The following is a 15810-nucleotide window of genomic DNA, read 5'->3' on the forward strand; positions in this document are numbered from 1 at the left end:
GCTCAGTGGCTAAGAGCACTTGTTACTCTTGCAGAGAACCCAGGTTAAATTCCCAGTACCTACACTATGGCTCATAACCATAACTTCCTTTTTAGGGGATCTGATACAATCTTCTCATCTCCACAAGCATCAAGTATGCAAGTGGTACACATACATACATACATGCAAACAAAACACTCATACAAAATAAAGTTGTTTTTTTTTTTTTTTTAAACTAGCTGGGCAGTGGTGCACATGCCTTTAATCACAGCACTTGGAAGGCAGAGGAAAGTGATCTCTGAGTTTGAGGCCAGCATGGTCTACAGAGTTCCAGGACTATGACAGAAAGAAACCCTGTTTTAGGAAAAAAAAAAAAAATTAAGTATCAGAGTTCACCAAATATTCTTGGCCTGATTTTTTACCCCTCCTCACAATACAGAACAAAGATACAAACAGATGTTAAGGAAATAGCCCTAAAATAGGATTGCATTTTTTTCTTGAGGCAGGGCCTCTCTACTTAGACCTGGGTGTCCCAGAACTCACGAAGTACAACAGGCTGGCCTCAAACTCACAGAGGCCCACCTAGTTCTGCCTCCCAAATGCTAAGATTAAAGGTGTACACCCCCCAGGCCAGGTTCAGAATGAAAAAAACTCTTACATGTGGTCAATTATCAGGTTATGTAACACCTATGAATAACTGAATCTAAACCTTTAATACCTATCCAACTTAATTTTTTTTAAGCCCCAGTATGTTCAGGACACTTATTTGGTTAATCAGTTGCTCTCTGGGCAGTGGTGGCACATGCCTTTAATCCCAGCACTTGGGAGGCAGAGGCAGAGGCAGGTGGGTCTCTGAGTTCGAGGTCAGCCTGGTCTACAGAGCAAGTTCCAGGACAGCCAGGGCCATTGAAGTGCTCAGCAGGTTAAGACATTTGCATTCAAACCTGACAACCTAAATTTTATCCCCAAGAGTAACGTGGTGGAAGGAGGAACCAACTATGGCAAGTTGTCTGTCCTCTGATCTCTATACATTGGGATATATGTGCCCCTACTCCACAAACAAACAAAATAAAATACTCATAATAACTTTTTTGTAATCTGTTGTTGCTGTCCCTGTTTTAGAGAGAATAAGGCAAAAGAGAGGGATGGTGTGATGGGACGCTGAGGCAGTAGCTCAGGCTCAAGATGCTGTGGCCAGTTTCATGTTGTTTCTACCTGGAGTACTGAAAGAACTAGCTGACAGGCAAAATAAGAAAGAGGGGTGGATATAACAGGGAGCACTCAGATGACCCATCTTGAGTAACTAGGCAGAGGGTGGCATTGGCTGCCATGAGACATTTTCAGATGGGCTTGCAGAGAATTTCAGGAGAGAAAGCTGCCACCACTAGGGCACTAAAGCAAACTTCATGATTTCTTAAAACAATAACTATTAAAATCAATTCTAAGAAAAATGGTTGATTCTCCTATATCTAAATTTTAGTTGGCCTACCTCCATCTATATAGCACTACTTAACAATGTCACTTTATGCTTCACAACTACTAAGATATGCCAGAAACAATTTCACAATAGTCAATGAAGCACTATGATTCTCACCTAATAAAAAATAGCAGCTCAGGGCTCCACATTCCGTTAAATGAAAGAATATAGATTTAAATGAGGCCTCAGACACAAGTTCCACACAGTATCTACATATAACTAACATACACTGGTAAGACACTATATAGTATCAAAATGTTTTCATGATTATAGGCATTAGCACTGGGGAGGCTAAGTGAGGAAGATGGTGAGTTCAGGACCAGCCTATGCTCAATAGTGGGCCGGTGAGATGGCTCAGAGTTGGGTAAGGGTGCTTATAGCCAAGACTGATGACTGAGCTTGACCCCTGAAACCCACAGTAGGAAAGAACCAGCTCCCACAAGTTGTCTCTGACCACTGCACAGCATGTAAACACATACAAACAGATACATGTAAAAAGTATATTTTTACATATATCTTAAATATGCATACCATCTGTTCTTTCATATCAATAAAAAAAATACATCTAAAAATATTTTTTTAAAAGAAATACAGAATTCCTAGTGTGACTAGGGCCAGATGTTCATTATTTTAAATGTCCTGACAACATCAGGTGGTACATGCCTTTAATCCCAGCACTCTCGAGGCAGAAGCAGGCAGATCTCTGTGAGTTTGAGACCACCCTGGTTTACAAGAACTAGTTCTAGGACAGCCTCCAAAGCCACAGAGAAACCCTGTCTCGAAAAACCAAAAAAAAAAAAAAAAAAAAAATCTGTGAGATAATGCTACAAAGATCTTCAGTTACAATAGGTTTGAAAATTTGTGCCAGGCCATAGAAGATCCGTCATTAACTGCAGTCACCATATTCCACTCCACTCCTTCATTCTACCTATTTTCTTTCTAAGTTAGAAAACGTGGGTAAGTCTCTGGATCACATGTAAATTACCATATAGTTGTAAAAGCCAGTCATTGTTTAAAAGAAATTCCCCAGGGGAAAATGGCTCAGAGGTTCTTGCTGAAGACCTTAGTTCAGTTCCCAACACCCATGTCAAGTGGCTCACAATTGTCTTTGACTCCTCTAAGGGCACCCCCCAACATGTACACATAAACTTTAAAAAATAATTAAAAAAAAATTAAAGAAAATTTCAAAATTGTATAGATACAAATAATGAGTCAAAAATGTAAAACTAGAAGCTGGAGAGTTCACTCAGCAGTTAAGAGAACTTGTTTCTCTTGCAGACAGCCTGGGTTAGGTTCAGCAACCACCTGGTGGCTCACAACCACCAATAACTCCAATTTCAGGGGAATACAACACCCTCTTCTGATGTTTGTGTGCACCAGGAATGCATCCAGGAATGCATGCTGTACATATGTATATACACGCAAAATACTCACACACATAAAATCAATAAATCTTGGCTGGGCGGTGGTGGTACATGGCTTTAATCCCAGGACTCAAGAGGCAAAATGAGTTCTAGGCCAGACAGAAAGAAATTACACAGAAACTGTCTTGAAAAACTTAAAAAAAAAAAGTCAATAAATCTTTCAAAAAATGATAAAACTGGAGTCAAGGATCATGGTGCACACTAAACCCAGCACTCAGAGGAAGATCTCTTAGTTTGAGGCCAACATGATCTGCATAGTGAGTTCCAGGACAACCAGGGTTACAGAGAGACCCTGTCTCCAAACAAACATGAAACAGAAAAAATACAGTAAGAAGCAATGACTTGTTGGAATAAAACACACACACAGGCACACACGCACGCACAAAAGTGCAGGTTATAACAAGCACAAAATTATAAAAGAAAAAAAAAATGCCCCTTACAGAACAGCAAGGACACCCAAGGAGTGTTCTTGAACATCTAGAGCCCCAAGCACAGTGTCCAAGTGGGACAAGTTCTTCGCAAGGAGCTCTCCACTCTTGTTGATCAGCTCACAGAGCTGAGTCATTTGCCCTGCAAAACAGAACATGAGCATTTCAGTTAGGGTACTAACCAAATTAAAGAAATCAAACCAGACTTTCTTCACAAAGCCAAAGTACTTAAAGTTAAGTTGGATTTTGTTTTGTTTTTTGTTTGTTTTGGTTTTTCAAGACAGGGTTTCCCTGTTAACAGCCCTGGCTGTCCTGGAACCCTTTCTGTAAACCAGGCTGGCCTCCATCTCACAGAGATCTGCCTATCTCTTCTGCCTCCTGAGTGCTGGGATTAAAGGTGTGAACCTTAAGAGGATTTGTTTGTTGTCTTCCTGTACTAGGAAGAAGCAGAACAAACAACTAGTCAGAGAAAATACTTTCCAATTCCCTCTGGCCTCCAGAAAGCACCTCCAGTCCCGAAAGCCAGAAGTATACATGTCACTGTCACTACCTCTCTCACAACCGAACAGTACTTAATTTTATTCTCTAAGTTCCTCAGTTCCACTCCTTCGCCTTTCATTTCTTGTAGGGATACATCTTCTAAATAGTATGCCTACTTAGATCTTTATTTCAAAGTCTACTTACTGTACAAATTCAATCAAATTACACCAAAGGCTTTAAGAAATCCAAACACACCAGGCAATGGTGATGCTCGCCTTTAATCCTCTGGAGAGTGGCAGAGACAGGTGGACATCTCTGTGAGTTTGAGGCCAGCCTGGTCTACAGAGCAAGTTCTAGGACAGTCAGTGGTACACAGAGCAACCCTGTCTCAAAAAACAAAACAAAAAAGAAATCCAAACACTTCAGCTGAACTCCCAAAGCCAATTTAGTAACTGGTTTCTGCAAATTCTCTAGCCATGCCTCCTCCTCCTACTTCCCCACAACCCCTTTCTTCAATCACACCAAGCTAAGGAAAAGCAATATCTCACAGTCTCTTCTCCTCTTTACACACTGTCTTCCACCCAATACCAGACTTACCTCCCATTCAACCATCAACTTAGGACATCTCTGAGCTCACACCATATTCCGTTCCCTATGACTAAAGAGACCGTCTGCCCTCTCTGCCCTCACTCAACTACAAGGGATTGTAGTGACAAGGTAACTCAAAGTAAACACAAGTGGAAGGGACTATGTTACTTCTCTACTTTGAGAATAAAGTACCTACTAATAGCCAAGCAATAGTTTATTGAATTAATCTCCAAACTGACCCTCCCCCCAAAAGTTCCATTTAGTAGTATTATATCTGGTATGACTGAGTGTGATGACACATCTTCAATCCAAACACTCAGGAGGCAAAGGCATATGGGTCTCTGTAAATGCCAGGCCAGCCAGGATTACGTAGTGAGTCCCTGTCTCCAAAGCAAATGAAAACAAACGTGTATGTTCATAGGCAGCATGTTTATAATAAAAAGTTAACAAAAACCTCTCCATTCAGATTCTACAACCCAGCCACCCTTACCTTTCCCCAGAAACAACTTAGTATTTAATACCAACGGATGCCTTACATGTCTGTCTAGATAGTCTACATTATAGGAACGCTTGCCCATGGATGCATACAGTTTTTCTCTTTATTCACACAGATGTTTGTGTGTCATTACACTATTAAGCATCTTTCCACCATTTAATGATGACTTCAGATTCCTTTGCAGTTCATAAAAAATGTTTGCATTATTCTTCCTGCAGATGCACAGGAGTCCGCTTGTATAGTTGTGCTATACTTATTTATTTTTCCAAGCCAGGGTTTCTCTGTGTAACAGCCCTAGCTGTCCCGGAACTCATTTTGTAGTTTGCTGGCCTCAAACTCAGAGACCCTCTTGCCTCAAGTGCTGGGATTCAAGGTGTGTACCACCACCAACTGGATGATTGCATTTTTAATTGTGTGTGTGTGTGTGTGTGTGTGTGTGTGTGTGTGTGTGTGTGTGTAAGCGATGTAAGCGAAGGTGCCCAAGAAAACCTGCAGATGTTTTGGGTTTTGAATCCCCTGAAGCTAGTGTTACAAGTGGTTGGGAGTCCACTAACAATGCTACGAACTGAACTCAGGTCCACTGAAGGGTAGTTAGTATTTGCTGAGCTGTTCTCCAGCCCCACTTAGTTAACTTGTTTACTTAGAGATGGGGGTCTCACTGTGTAGTGCTGGCTGGAATTAAAGTAGTACACTGCCTCGATCCCACTTTACTTAACTTTAATCCTGTATGTAACTGGCCTGTGAGACTAATTCTATCAATAAGGAAAATGAGAAGTACTATTTATTGTTCGTGGTTTCATACTGTACCATTTAAACTTAAAACTGCACCCCCCAACACACATCAAACTATTTACAGAGACGAGAGTCTAACATCACAGAAATTTTCAGGATATGTCCACAATAGCTTGTAGCCATATTTATAGTACCCCCCAAGAGAATCATAGTTTTTCTGGCTCAAGATTATGTGTGTTCAAATGATACAATGAATGAACCGGTCAGTATGTAAATCAAGGGGGGATTAACAATTCTACGCCCTAGAAATGGAGTCTGACAAGTGAGATCTCCCTTTGGAGTTCGGTACGACCAAAATAGGAGCGGAGGATTCACAGTGTGCGCTGCTGGCCAGCCAAGGCCCAAGGCTCCAGCCTCCAGCCTCCGAGCCAAGGAGCCCAGAAAGGATTCCCCCTTCCAGCCGCTCCAGAGGCCTGGACAGGGTGGCCAGACCGGCAGGACAGATAGCGGGCTAAACCAATCACAGAAAAGAAGGGACGGCCAAGGGACCAATGGGTGCCCCGGAATGCGCCTAGCGGAAGTCACGCCCCCAAACTGTCAAGCGGCGCACGGTGGCAGGGGCCCGAAAGCCAGGGGGAGGGGGGCATGGGGGAGGGGAAAGAAAGTCGCCAGAGCCCGAGGCGGAGGAAGGCGACGGCGGAGACGACAGCGCCCGACAGACGAGGCGTGCTGCCCGCAGCCGTGCGCTCCTACCCTAAGTCCCGAGGCCCGAGGCGAGGCTAAGGGCGGCCCCGGCATCCGCACCGGCGCCAGGGCATGCAGACCCAGCCCTGCGGCCCAGGCCTTACCTTGCGCTGAGAGCTGTCGGACACTGTTCACGAACTGCTCCAGGGCGGACGCCATGTTTCCCCGCTGGTGGCCCAGGCAGCACAGGTGGCTCGCGCGGGAAAAGGCGGCCGCTCTAGGAGGAGGGGCCCCTCGACCCACCAAAGCCTGAAGGGAGGCGCGTCACTTCCGCCGGCCAAGCACCGCGATATCTCACCTGGCTGAGGAGCCCCCCCTTCTGTCTCCATGGAAACAATTCCGCTAGTCGCCGGAAGTTAGCTCCTCTCCCTCGCCTCTAGCTGTAGTGCGCTTGTGAAATCTCATTAAATGGAAATAATGAAGGAAGGAAGGACTAATATTTAAGCACAAAACATCTGTGCCTCGTTTAGCTAATAAAGGCCGAACATTTTTCACTTAGCTGCATACTTCCGACACAGCTCCATTGTCACTTCCGGAAGGTTTTTTTTATTTTCTTGAGAATTTAGGCTGGAGTCTGTTGGGACTGTTTTTAACCACTTAGCAGCTGTGCAATTGAGTGTCTGGCTTCTCTCTTGTTTTTCCCACTTGTAAAAAATCTCATGAAGTGTTTTTTAGAAAGAGAAAAAGCGGGAGTGAGAGATGGCTGAGTAGGTTATGGTGTGCTTGCTGCCAAGCCTGATTGATACTGTCTAGGGGTGCAAGAACGGCTCCTTTTCTCTGCCAATTAAGGAATTACAAGGCAGGAAAAAAGTGTTATTAATGAACCAGCCTGCCTCCATTTAGGCTTAAAAGCCATCTTATAGTAAAGACATACTAGGTTTGTTCCTTGTTATGATTAAACCTCCGTTTCTCAAGTATTGCGCGATGCCCCACCTTAGTTACAAATGGTTCTGTACTGCCTGTTCCAGGAAAGGACAACCATGCCTTTGTTTCAGAAAGTTGTTTATAACCGTCTTGCGACCCTTTGTTTCAAAAGGTTGTTATGACTACTTGTTGTTAGTGACTATCTTACTAGACCACCTTGCAAACCTCCTGGCAATCATGTCTTTCAAGAACTTGTTATGACTAACTTGTGCTTATGTTCTGCTCCTGTAACCCTGCCTATTTTGCCAGCCAAACCCCCCATTTGGAAACCCTCTCTACTCCTGAGCTATAAAATCCTTGTCTCCCTCACATCCAATGCTGACCTCTTGAACCCCACCTTAGTGGACAGCAGCCCGGGTACATGAATAAAAAAGCTTGCTATGTCTTAGGGCAGGAAAGCTGTAAGTCTCAGAGCTGCCTGGAAGGGAAGCAGCGCAGGTCAGACGCGGGGTGGCAGGTAGTCAAGCATCTTTGGAAAGATAAAAGGAGTCCCAAAGCATACTTGGGTTCTGGCTAGCATGAGGAAGAGGAGGGGGAATAGTTGTTCCTTTCAGAGCCACCAACCCTCAGGAGGCTTGGCTCCTAGGGGCTGCACTAGGGGGCAGAAATTCTGCAAAAGAAAAGAAAATTGTCTCAAAACAACTCTGCCTTGCTAGGGACGGTCCCTTATTCAGACTGTTGCAAGATTCTCCTACGGAGGCAGGTCACTAAGGCTATCTGCCAGGATGCAGCGTTTATTTGTGCTAGCACTAGCCCAGTTGATTCACACTCAAAAAACCAAGCCCTGGGTATGTTGCCTTATATACTCATTAGCTTTCCTTTACACATTAGCCCCTTTGTCATCCTTATGTGGAGGCCCTTACCACATTCCTCCCCTTTGATGCTTGGAACTCCCTCTGTTGAGTTCAAAGATCATCATCTTGGTTTAAGGGTTTACATGAGTGGCCATCTTTTGACCATGGCCTCAATGAGGCTAGAGACAGACTATTACTAGTGGAGACAGGCAGCTTAGTGTATGTGAGGGGTGAAAGGTTCAAGCATTATGCTGGCCTGCCCCTGTTACCTGGTGGAACAGGCAGTACCCTGGTCAGCCCAAGGTTCCATGGGAACTAAGTCTGCACGCAGATACAGAGGACCCCTTTAAAAGATAGGCCCCTGCCCATTTATGCTCTCTGTTCCCTCTCTCTGTTCCCTTCCTCTGTTTCCCCGCTCTGCTTTGTCTCTACTCTGTTTCCCACCTATGCTCTCGCTTTGTCTCTCTATGGCGACCTGCCATGGCGGTCAGCCATTACCCTGTTCCTCTTCTTAGTCTCCCCATTCTGCCGGGCCTTATAATAAACTTATAGTCAATATGTCTGTCTCAGCATTTCTCTTTTCTTCTTTTTAAACAAAAGAATAACAAGGGGCATGGTAAAGAAACAGATGAAATGGCAGTTCCATTAGGGGGAAGGGAGAGAACAGCCAGAGGAATCTGGAAGAGTCCAGAACAGACGAAAGAGAAACAGGCTGGACACAGCCAGGGATAGGGAAGCAGAGAAGAGAGAAGAGTGGGGGAGAGGGCAAGGGAGGGAATAGTATAGTCGGTTGTAAGGAGGAGAGCCCATGAGCTAGAGCAGCCTAGGAGTTTGGGGTAGAGGTGGGGTGAGAGGGGCCAGGACTCTAGCATGAGGCTTTGAAATGGGAATAGGGAATAAGGGAGCTTGGAGGCTATCATGGGCTTTGATAAGCAACCACAGGTATATGTCAATGGAGAGCCATATGTCCCTTCTTCCAGAGGCAAAATTAATTACTTCTTTTGGAAGCTGGAGAATTCATTTCACAAGTTCCTGAGGAATGCTGGCTTTTATATAACCACTAGAAATCCTTCTGTAGTCCAGCTTGTACTCATGCACTGCCTGAGACCTAACAGACTAGTTCAGCAAAGTCTCCCAAATCAAAAAGTATAACATTTATGAAGGTTTGAATTCTCCTAAAGCTGAAAATCAATCCCCAAGCAATTCCCTGGAGTTTCAGCCTCTTCAGATCTGGACTGAGACACAGAGTGATTCTTCTCATACCTTCTTTGATTTCTTCTATGACCCTTTCTTCATCATCTATTTATAAGCAGCAGTTGCTCAGGTTAAACTTGCCACAAACTTCTCTCTCTCTCTCTCTGAGGCAAGCAAGTAATCCAAGGCTAAAAGGTTCTGATAAACAGCATTATATATTTGGGGTTCCTGCTTAGCGAAGAACCAATTTCTGTCTTCATCAGGACTTCTATTGCTGTAGCAAAGAATGGGGAAAGGCTACTTTATATCTCCTCAAAAAATGAATGAAAAACCTCATGAAATGAGGCTTAGAGTGGGACTGTGGCTCTTTTGATATGCAATAGGGATCCAGGGTGTAAGTGTTACAGCTTTGAGGGGAAAGTTTTTCCCAATACAAGTGTTGCAGCTCTGAGGAGAAATCTTCCAATGGACTTGTTACACCTGAGGGGAGAGGTTTCCTCTATGTAAGTGTTGCAGCTCTGAGGGGAGAGGTTGGTTTCCCCTATGTAAGTATTCAGCTCTGAAGAGAAAGGTATCCTGGAAGTCAGGAGCCAAGAAATACCACAAAGTCACACTGCACAACAAACCTCACACAAGAGATTTACTGGGAGAGACACAAGAGGGTGGTTGCCTCTGCTGCGGCAAGAGGCAGCAGGGAATTGAGCAGGAGACAGGATGATATAGAATTTATTGGGGGAGTTTTCCAGGGTGGGGATTGATGAGATTTCAAGCCAAGCTCAGGAATTGGTGGGATTTCGTGCTCAGGGACTGGTGAATCCACCTCAAACCTGGAAGTGGGTTTGGGCCTTTTACCCTTCACTGGGTCTTGGTTACACCCAAGATAAAAAACCATTTTGTGACCATTCTTCCATCTCAAGTCTTTTGGATGGAGGACTGTTGTGTGACAAAACTTTTCTTGGGGAGATGTTATACACGTGTATTTAACCTGCATAAGGAGTCCACATAAAAGTATGGATACCACTAAAGTTCAACTTTGTGAACCAATGAGTTTTATTGGGGTTGTTTACAGGAGTTGAGGGGTTTACCTACAGGAGCAGAAATGATTCAAAGACAGCTGTATCACCAAAGCCCAGCCCAGTATCAGTGACAGCTCACAAAACCGGAACCTGGAGTGCATTGCACAGCCTGGAGGCAACTCAAAAGACTGGAAAATGTCCTTTCCATCGAGCTCAGCTGTTCTACCCTCTTCCAGGCAGTTGGTCTGGTCTGTTTTCTTTTCAGCTTGGCTTGTCTGAGATCCTCAGCAGTCTTTACTACTTACTCTAGGAGCAAGGGGCCTAGTAAATCTGGTCTGTTTCAGGAACTTTCTGAAGCTATGTTGAGTTGTTTACCTTCCTGGTTAAGGAGCTTCCTGGAAGGATGGAATGTTTTGATTAGAGGAAACCGTTACACAATGAGGATAGTAAAATGAACAGGACTATAGGTTCCCAATTTATGGCTGGTGGTGGCAATGTCCTTTGGAGGAGAGCTGTTTTATCTTTATCCTTCCAAGTGGTCCATGAACCACAGCTCCAATAGGGTCAGTAACACCAGTATATAACTACATATCCAGACATAACTACAACTCCTCACAAATATACTTACCATTAAGTCTGTACTCTAGTTCCCAATATAGAGTCACACATGATTCACTATAAGTTGACTGGGTGTGACTTATGGTGCCACACATGTCAAAATATAAGGATGCTGGCTGTTTTGGGTCAATAACTTGGATTCAGTTAGTCTGGTTCCACTGGACCATTTCCAGACTTCTATGTACTTCTCAATGGGGGAGTACTGTGGGTTGAGACAGGTATATTGATCTCCCAGTTGGCAGATGGAATAGTGGTCTTATCATGTCTGTAGGGCCCTAAGACCTTTCCTTGGCCAGTGAAATGGGTGTGATAGAGTAAGGTTTTCATGATGTCCTTCTGGTCATGTCAAGTGGTACAGCTTGCAGGAGACACACTTAAGTCTAAAAACAAAGCCCAGAAGGGTAGCAGCCAGCAATGAATTATCCTGCCCACAAGAGGAAAAAGAACACCAACAGAAGCCATTCACCACATATCTAGTTGACTAGAGTGGTCTCTGCCAGCCCTATGGCAAAGGTTAGGGCAAGGATCACAGCAACAGATCAGGGACAAAGGATGGCAATGTATCACAGTAAGAACTGATACCGGAAACAGGAACAGTCTATGCCACCAGATGGCCAATCCCTCAAGTTTCTGTCACACACAGATTAGTCAGCCTCTGGAGTGACTCAAGTGGGGCAGCAGCCCTCCAGGGTATCTGGCATCGCAGCTCTCTTCCTCCAGCTGGTCAGCTTGTATGAGTGAGTCATATTATTGATGAATCATTAAGTGCATTCCCAGTCTCCAGAGGCCGGTTTCACTCTGCTGTGGGGAACTTAGGGGACCACCTTTACTGCAATAGGCATGGACAAAGTGACAGTGAACGGACCCATTCAAAGGGACGAGAGGGTTAGATATTCCTTCCTTTTACCCATACGGAATGTCCTGGTTTAGAGAGGTGACCATCTGTGCTCAAGCTGGCAGGTAACCACCCCCTAACTCGATGGTGTACAATAATCAGGGACAAACCAAGAGTCGACAATTGTCATCTCAGAGCAATGCTACACAGCTCTGTATTAGAGACAGGAATCCACAAAGGATAATGGAGAACCCTGTCTGTCCAGTATGGCTAGACCTAATACTCAACAAAGTAATAGGCAATAGCTGGTCCTAGTACAGGTAGGTTTCCCCTCATGGTTTTTTGTTCAGCTGCAGTTTCATTCATTCCATCTTCCCAGAGCTCTGGGACAGTATGTGGTGTCCAGGTGATCTTCAACCCCTTTGCCACCAATTGTGCCACCCCAAACATTAACCCATTACCAGACTCTTTGATGATTGGGATCCCAAATCTGGGAATGATTTTCTTTAGGAGACGGTGCACCTTCTCTTCATTAGTAAAGAAGGCCTCTACCCAGCCTGAGAATGCATACATAAAGAGTAATAGATACTTGCAGTCAAAGATTGAGGAAGCTCAGTGAAGTTCACAAGTCAGTTTTCAAATGGGACTCCTCCAACACTCTGTACCCTAGAAAAGAACTTAGATCCCCAGTGTAGGTTATTTCAGGAACATGATTCACATGGTCTGCACACCTGGGCTAAACTGTGGAGTCAAGGGATGTAGAAATGTCAGCCTAATGTGGCCTCAAGAGCTGGCCAGCTAGGAGACAGGGTCTCACTATGTAGCCCTGGCTGTCCTGGAACTCACAGAGATCAACCTGCCTCTGCCTCCCAAGTGCTGGGATTAAAGGTGTGAGCCACCACTGAGTTGACTAGGCACTTTGTAGTCTTTAAAGTCTCATGTATGTGGACAGTGGTGAAGGCATATTTGAGAGTATATGTGTATACTGACACACATCCCTGCTGCCAATAGCAGGGCTCAGGTCAGTGAGATGAGTTCTGCCTTTTGTGCTGAGGTTGCCTTTGGCAGAGATTTCATCTCAATGATGGAACTCAAGTTGACAATGAAGTATCGTGAAAGATATTCTCCCTATCACAAAACTGCTACCATTTGTCAAATACTCAGCATCCAGGGTCCTTGAGAGTTAAGTTCAATTGGTAAGAAAATACCTCATCCGTGACTTTGATGCAGTCATGGTCTTGCTGGTCTAGATCAACAAATACTAGGGTCTACTAGAGTTTGAGGTCCACACTACTTCTAGGTGAATATTCAGGTTCTCACACATTTCCTGGTACTTGACCATCCAGGCATTAGTTAGCCAGTATTGTCCCTTGCACTCCATTAATGTCAGTACTGGGTGTGGCACTAAGACTATTAATTCTTTTCCCATAGTCAATCTGTCAGCCTCTAACACTAGGATGGCAATGACAGTGAGTGCCTAGGAGCCAGGGTGGCCAGGCTTGGGGAATGGAGTTGATTGGAAAGGTATGCCACTAGGCAATGCCACGACACCAACATTTGTGGAAGGAACTCCACCCATCCTAATGCCAACATGTTCATGCATGCACACGAGTGTGTGTAGACAAGTCTGAATGTCCTAAGGTCAGACACATCAGTGAGGACTTTCTTAATATCTTCAAAAGCCTTCTGTTGTGCTTGTTCCTATGGCAGAGGGTCTTGCTCTCTTCCTTTGTGGTCTCATATAGTCATTTTGACAAGACAGGGAAATTAGATATTCAGATTCTACCAAAATCTGTGGCCCTGAGGAACTCCCAAACCTAGAGTTAGGTCGATGAAACCTCGATAACCAACAGCTGGGCTGAGTCAATGCTCCTCTTGGGATAGGTGAGAACCAAGGCATTTGACTTTTTCTTGACAGATTTGCATCTGTTTTCTTTCAAATCATGTAGCCACCTCCCACAGAAGGGTACAGAGCAGTTGTTTTCATTCTCCATAATCTTCCTGCACCTGTCTGGCCAGCAGTAGCTCATCTACCCACTGGAGCAGAGTTCAGCCATGCTGATCTGCTGGGAAGGCTTTTAAATCAGAGGCTACCTCAGTGCCAAAAATAGTTTGAGAAGTTTTGAATCATTGAGGCAGTCTAGTCCACATTAACTGGCCCTTGTCATCCTTTTCAGGTTTCTTCTATTGGAAGGTGAGGATTGGTTGGCTCTGAGGGGCCAGGTGGATACAGAAAAAGGCATCCATGCTTGGCATTGGTGGTGCACGCCTTTAATCCCAGCACTGAGAGGCAGAGGCAGGTGGATCTCTGTGAGTTGGAGACCAGCCTGGTCTACAAGAGCTAGTTCCAGGACAGCCTCCAAAGCCACAGAGAAACCCTGTCTCGAAAAACCAAAAAAAAAAAAAAAGGCATCCAGACACATGATGAATGCAGCATCAGCAGGGATGAGACTCCAGAGAGGGCAGAGGCTACAGACCACTGGGTGTGGGATAACAGTCGCCTTGTTTAGGGCTCATAGGTCCTGACCTGGCCAACAGCCATCCATTCCTGTTTATAGCCAGACAGGTTGTATTCCGACTAAAACAATTTGTTTTGTGTTGTACAACAGCAGACCCCTGGAAGCTACAGCTGTGGCAACATGAGAATAGAGGATGTACTTAGCAGGGGGTTGGGGAACGTCTAGGTGCACTAAAACTGGGTCAGAATGGAGTTACTTTGGGCAATTCAATATAAGATGCTGAAGTGTTTGAGTGTGGCAGATGCACACCCTCTCTCAGGCTTTCAGCCACCCCTAGGTTACCTGTAATACCACCACAATGTAAATGCTGCCAATAATTGTTATGATGTATGGGGTAAGGAAAAAGTATATGTATGTCCCTCAGAAATGGAAATTTTATTTGTTTATTATCTACTTATTTGTTCATTTGATTTTGAGACCATGTCTCACTGTATGACCCCTGCTGGCATGGAACTTGATTTGTGGACTAGGAACTCATAAAGACCAGCCTGTCAGACTGGAGAGATGGCTCAGAGGTTAAGAGCACCGACTGCTCTTCCAGAGGTCCTGAGTTCAATTCCCAGCAATCACGTGGTGGCTCACAACCATCCCTTATGAGATCTGGTGCCCTCTCCTGGTGTGCAGATATACATGGAAGCAGAATGTTGTACACATGATAAATAAATAAATAAAAACCTTAAAAAATAATCAGCCTGTCTCTGCTGGGATTAACACCTCCCAGCTGCCTTCCTATCATTTCAAGGAAACAGTCTCACAGCAGATTGCCTGGTCCTCTGGCTAGTCTCATCCTTTATAAACCTCATGCAATTTGCCCAGGTCTTTCTGTGACATGTGTATTAATCAATCTCATTTGGGAAAAATCCAGCCATCACACTCTAGGGCAAAGTCCTTTTTTAATTTTTAAAAACTTGTTTTGTATTTATTTTTATGTTTATGTGTATGGATGTTTTGCCTGCATGTATGCCTGTTTACCATGTGCATGCAGTGTCCAAGGAGGCCAGAAGAGGGCGATGTATCCTCTGGGACTGGAGTTAGGATTGTGAGCCACCATGTAGGTGCTCTGGTAGGACAGTCTTACCATATGAAGAGAGATCTTTCTTTACTAAAATATCTTCATGTTTACATCCTTGGAAGTACTTTTTTCAACTTACTAGTTCCTTTTTTTTAATATCATGAAACATAGTAACAAAGAATGTATAGACATATTTGAAGATTCACTGTTGAATCCAATAATGTCAGGTTGGACACAGAAAATCTATCCTCCTTATAACCTGTATTGATTTATTTGAAGGTTTACACTCTGATATCTTTAAATGTTATAAGGTAATGGTTTCATACAATCAGCATCTATGATCAAAGAGAACCGCACACAACAGCCATATATACCTTCACCTGTGCCTAACTTGAAATCCTCCCTGGCTTTATACTTCGGGATGTTTGTGTGGGCTCAGGATGGCTGAAACTCGTCTGTTGGGTTCAAAGCCCAACGAAGTAAATGCTCAATAAATACCTAAGGGCACAGGTTCGTTCCTCCGGGTGCTGGACTCCTCCATCCATCCAAT

At 44.4% G+C, this 15810-nt stretch overlaps 1 protein-coding gene and 1 long non-coding RNA gene across 5 annotated transcripts in view; both read right to left on the bottom strand.

The window, feature by feature from the left end:
- Cops3 (COP9 signalosome subunit 3) overlaps positions 1 to 6610 on the bottom strand; it is a 32070-nt gene extending 25460 nt beyond the window's left edge. For 3 of the 4 annotated variants that reach the window (XM_027427320.2, XM_027427322.2, XM_027427321.2), the window contains exons 1-2: positions 6453 to 6610; positions 3321 to 3450 (exon numbers count right to left, since the gene is read on the bottom strand). In XM_027427320.2, coding sequence (XP_027283121.1) covers positions 3321 to 3450; positions 6453 to 6507 — 185 coding nt within the window. In that variant the 5' untranslated portion in view covers positions 6508 to 6610. The remainder of the gene's footprint in view (positions 1 to 3320; positions 3451 to 6452) is intronic. The other variant, XM_035447840.1, reaches the window with a different exon arrangement.
- Positions 6611 to 10286: 3676 nt separating this feature from the next.
- Positions 10287 to 15660, bottom strand: LOC103160645. The gene is made up of 2 exons (XR_004770780.1): positions 10905 to 15660; positions 10287 to 10671 (listed from the first exon to the last, which is right to left on the bottom strand). It is a non-coding gene; the product is annotated as an uncharacterized LOC103160645 (long non-coding RNA).
- Between the last annotated feature and the right edge of the window lie 150 nt (positions 15661 to 15810).

This window comes from Cricetulus griseus, chromosome 7, assembly GCF_003668045.3.
Source record: "Cricetulus griseus strain 17A/GY chromosome 7, alternate assembly CriGri-PICRH-1.0, whole genome shotgun sequence".
Classification (NCBI taxonomy): domain Eukaryota; kingdom Metazoa; phylum Chordata; class Mammalia; order Rodentia; family Cricetidae; genus Cricetulus; species Cricetulus griseus.